We start from the raw sequence: 3939 nt of genomic DNA, 5'->3' as shown, positions 1-3939 counted from the left end.
CAAAGGAAAAGTTTTTTTTTTTTTTTTTTTTCTTTGGGTTAATTTGTATCCCGCTAGGTAAAGGAATTCTTTCAGCTAGACTTAAATGGTTTAAAATTGTTATCCCTTCCTATCCCACTGCATTCTATTGTTAAAGAGGAAGAAAGTGATATTCATCCAAAACTTGTTTTCATTGCTAAGTCTAAATCTTAACAGTTTCAAAAAAAATAGTGTCTTAGAAAAGGTGGCAGTGAAAGAAGAGTGTTCATGAGTGTTTGAAAGACTTCATCTTACAAACCAAGGAGAAATTATCCAAAATCTGAACATAAAGTGGAACTAGACTAGCACAGACAACCTCATCAGGTGGTCCAAGTATTCATGTCCCACACGAATTACCAAATCTGAGGATTATATGAATTTGAAACATGTTATTTTATTTAAAATTACTATCTGTACATTAAAAAATCATCATGTATTTATATATAAATATATTTATTGTTTAATTTATTTTAATATATATTTTATATTTTAACATATATTTTATATTAGTAATTAATTATAGTTATTAATTTTAATATACACTTAAAATAATTGTATTTTATTATCTAAAAGTGAGAGAACCATTAACACCAGTGACGAAGTTATGGACCATGGTCCCTCCAAAATCAAAATCTCTCTCTCTCTCTCTATATATATATATATATATATATATATATATATATATATATATATATATTATTTATTTTTTATTTTTTATATTTATTAAACATAATTTTAACATACATTCATTTATTTTTATTTTTTTAAATAATAATTTTATAGATACTAATAAGTTAACTATAATAAGATTTAATGATTTTATTAGTTCTTGTAATTTTATTAAATTTTTAATTAAATTTTATAATTTAAAAATTTATAATTAGATTTTATATTAAATAAAAATTTATAATTAGATCTTTACTAGTTATTATTTTTTACACAAAATATTAGAATATTTAAGATGCGTTTGTTTTGCGTTTTTAGTTTTTATTTTTATTTTAATATTTTCTGTTTTTTAAATTTTGTGAAGAAAAAAGTAATGAAAATAATAGAAACAATAAAATTTTATTTTTTGTTTTCACCTCCTGTTTTTATTTTGTTCTCTACAAAATTCAAAAAATAAAAAATATTAAAAAAAATACAAATCAAACGTACCTTTATTTTTAGAATATTTCATAATACATTTTATATTAGACGCAAAAAAATAAATTTTTTAAAAATATTTTGTATTTTTTAACAAAAATAGTTTGAGGAGACCTAATTTATAATTTTTAAATAATATAAAAATTCAATTATAAACTTTTACATTATATAGACCTAAATAAAAATTTAATGAAACTATAAATCACACATAAAAATTGAGAATAGTTATAAAAATTTGCCCCCTAATATTAAAAGGAAAAGTATGGTTCCACCACTTATTAACACCCAAAAACAAAAAGTAACCATCAATTCAAGTGTTAAAGTAGGGATTACATGAAGGTGTTAACATAATATGCAGGATTTTTGGTGTTCAAAAATCAAAACAGAGAAACAGGAAGATTCTACTGAATGTCCCATTCATTTTATGGACAAAATTTCTTGTTCTTGTAGCATCAATTATTGCGGCAATGTCTCAATATCTATGCTCCATGGATTGATTTGTCACAGTAAAACTCTGAGGTATGGAGGACTATAGTACGAGAAACAATCTTAAATATTTACCCTAGCTCAAACCATCAAGATAATTTATGACTTTGCATAACCACTAAATTTGAAATTCTCTAAGCTTAAATAGAACAGGAACCTCTTGCTGTGAAATACAATACCCGAAGTAAACTATATTTTTGATAGATTTTAATAGGTTGTCAAATCCAAACAAGTAATCACTGGGGACAATCCAGAATGAGAACAGTGGCAAGACGTGACCATGGAACAAGTTTCTTTTTTTGTCATTATTACTTGATTAAGGTCTTAAACTATAAATGGTGTCACCGGGTGATGCCCGTTCATGTACCTTAGTCCAAATTGGCATTGCCTGATTGACCCATGTCCTGACTCTTGGCTCATGAGTGCACTGTTGGTGTGAATTCTGACAACTTTGTATTGTTAAAATTTAAAAAAGATGCTCCGAAGTCTGAATCCATTCACCTAAGCCTAATATCTCCACCAGTTGATTTTTTTAATTATTATTTTACTCTCATTCAGTCACATAAATAAACTAATTTCATAGATCTATCTTGTTCTAACATAATAATTATTGACCTACATGCATGCATAGCGAGAGCGCGCATCAGATACTTCTACTTTCGACGAAGGGGATGGGCAGAATAGTAATTATAGTCAGTACCAGGATGTGGAGTTCAGAATCCATGTCCCCCATCTCCATGGTGACCACACATCCTTCGTTGTCTAAGGTTGTCCCACTCCTAATTCTCCACGTTCATCATTTCCTCACACACACTGCTTTTCCCTTCCTCTTCTTCTTCTTCTTGTTCCTCTATCTTCTCTTCACCACCACACTCTGCCGACACAGCCACTAAAGTGTTTAGTTTTTTCATACCGCAAAATCTCTCCTCTTTTCTTCTTTTTACTTTCTTTCAAAGGTCACAAAAACAATGGCAAATAAGTATTTTCAGTGCGTTATAGAAGAAATGGATCGGCTTTGGTTTTACCAAGTTATTCTCTTTTCAGAACCATCAGCGAAACCATCTCCAATTCCAAAGCCTGAAAAACAAAAATCTGTTGCGATAACGGAATCTCTGTCGTCCCAGTCATCCATATTTTCTATGTCACCATTACCAGACTGTGGCAGTGAAACTTCAACAAATGAATCACCTTCTCCAGAAAAACAGGCCTCGTCAGAGTCAATCTCCGACGACGCTCTGCCGGTATTGTTCGAAAACCAACTAATATATATTTTTTGTCTCTTCTTCTTCTTTATGTTATTCTTTTTGTTTGAATGCACAAGGGTGGTTCAACAATCAACAAAAACAAGAAAGAAAGGTCGGCAAGAGTGAAGATTTTGGCTAATAGAATTCGTTCACATTCATCATCACCGTCCTCTCAACACCGTTACAGAAGATTCAGAAACCATGCTACTACTTCTAGTGAAAGTAATAAACTTGAGAAATCGATGAGTTGCAAGACATTGAGAGAACTAGAACTGGATGAGGTGAAGGGTTTTATGGATCTTGGGTTCATATTCAAGAAGGAAACTCTAAGCCCATGGATGATGAGCATTGTACCAGGATTGCAAAGACTTGGTTTATTGCAAAATCAGAATGTTGAAGTTAAACGGCACACACAACGGCAACTAATAGAAGAAGAAGTAGAAAATGGAGAGAAAGAAGAGAGTGATGAGGAGGAAAAGAGAGTTATCATGAGGCCATATCTATCAGAAGCATGGCTAATAAAGAGACCCGATTCACCGCTACTAAGTCTGAAAATCCCAAAGGCCTGTTCAGCTTCCAACATGAAGAAACACCTTCGGTTTTGGGCAAGGACTGTGGCCTCAGAAATCCACCAATAGTGTTCACAAGAAAACCAAACACAAACACTACCCCGCAATCACATTAATGTGCACGTCACGACTCATATCATCGTGATCGTCATCATCATCATAATAATAAGCACATAATTGTATGTTAAAAAATTTGCAAATAATAAAGAGAGGTAGCCGAAATAAATCTTGAGCAAATAAATAAGATGTAAATTATTATTGTTATTATTATTATTATTATTTGATTAATTTTGTCTAGAAACTAATAAAAAGGGGGGCATGGCTGATATGTTAGGAAGGTTATTGTTAATAATTGGAGGGGATGAAGAAGAATTTTGTTAGTGGTGAGGAATTAATACCAAGTTGGGTAAATTGGGATAAGCAGGCCAGGAAAGAGAGGAGGGGCCTTCTGTGATGTGATGTGTCTGACAAATGGGGGC

General features: G+C 31.1%; 1 protein-coding gene across 1 annotated transcript; it reads left to right on the top strand.

Moving 5' to 3' along the window:
- Positions 1-1836: 1836 nt before the first annotated feature.
- LOC112759123 (uncharacterized) lies at positions 1837-3686 on the top strand. The gene is made up of 2 exons (XM_025807946.3): positions 1837-2888; positions 2969-3686. Exons 1-2 carry the CDS (start codon positions 2616-2618, stop codon positions 3527-3529), a joined length of 834 nt encoding a protein of 277 aa, XP_025663731.1. The 5' UTR covers positions 1837-2615; the 3' UTR covers positions 3530-3686.
- Positions 3687-3939: the final 253 nt, after the last annotated feature.

Source organism: Arachis hypogaea, chromosome 16 (assembly GCF_003086295.3).
Source record: "Arachis hypogaea cultivar Tifrunner chromosome 16, arahy.Tifrunner.gnm2.J5K5, whole genome shotgun sequence".
NCBI lineage: Eukaryota > Viridiplantae > Streptophyta > Magnoliopsida > Fabales > Fabaceae > Arachis > Arachis hypogaea.
Note: the sequence above shows the minus strand (reverse complement) of the source record. Positions and strands in the feature narration are given on the sequence as shown.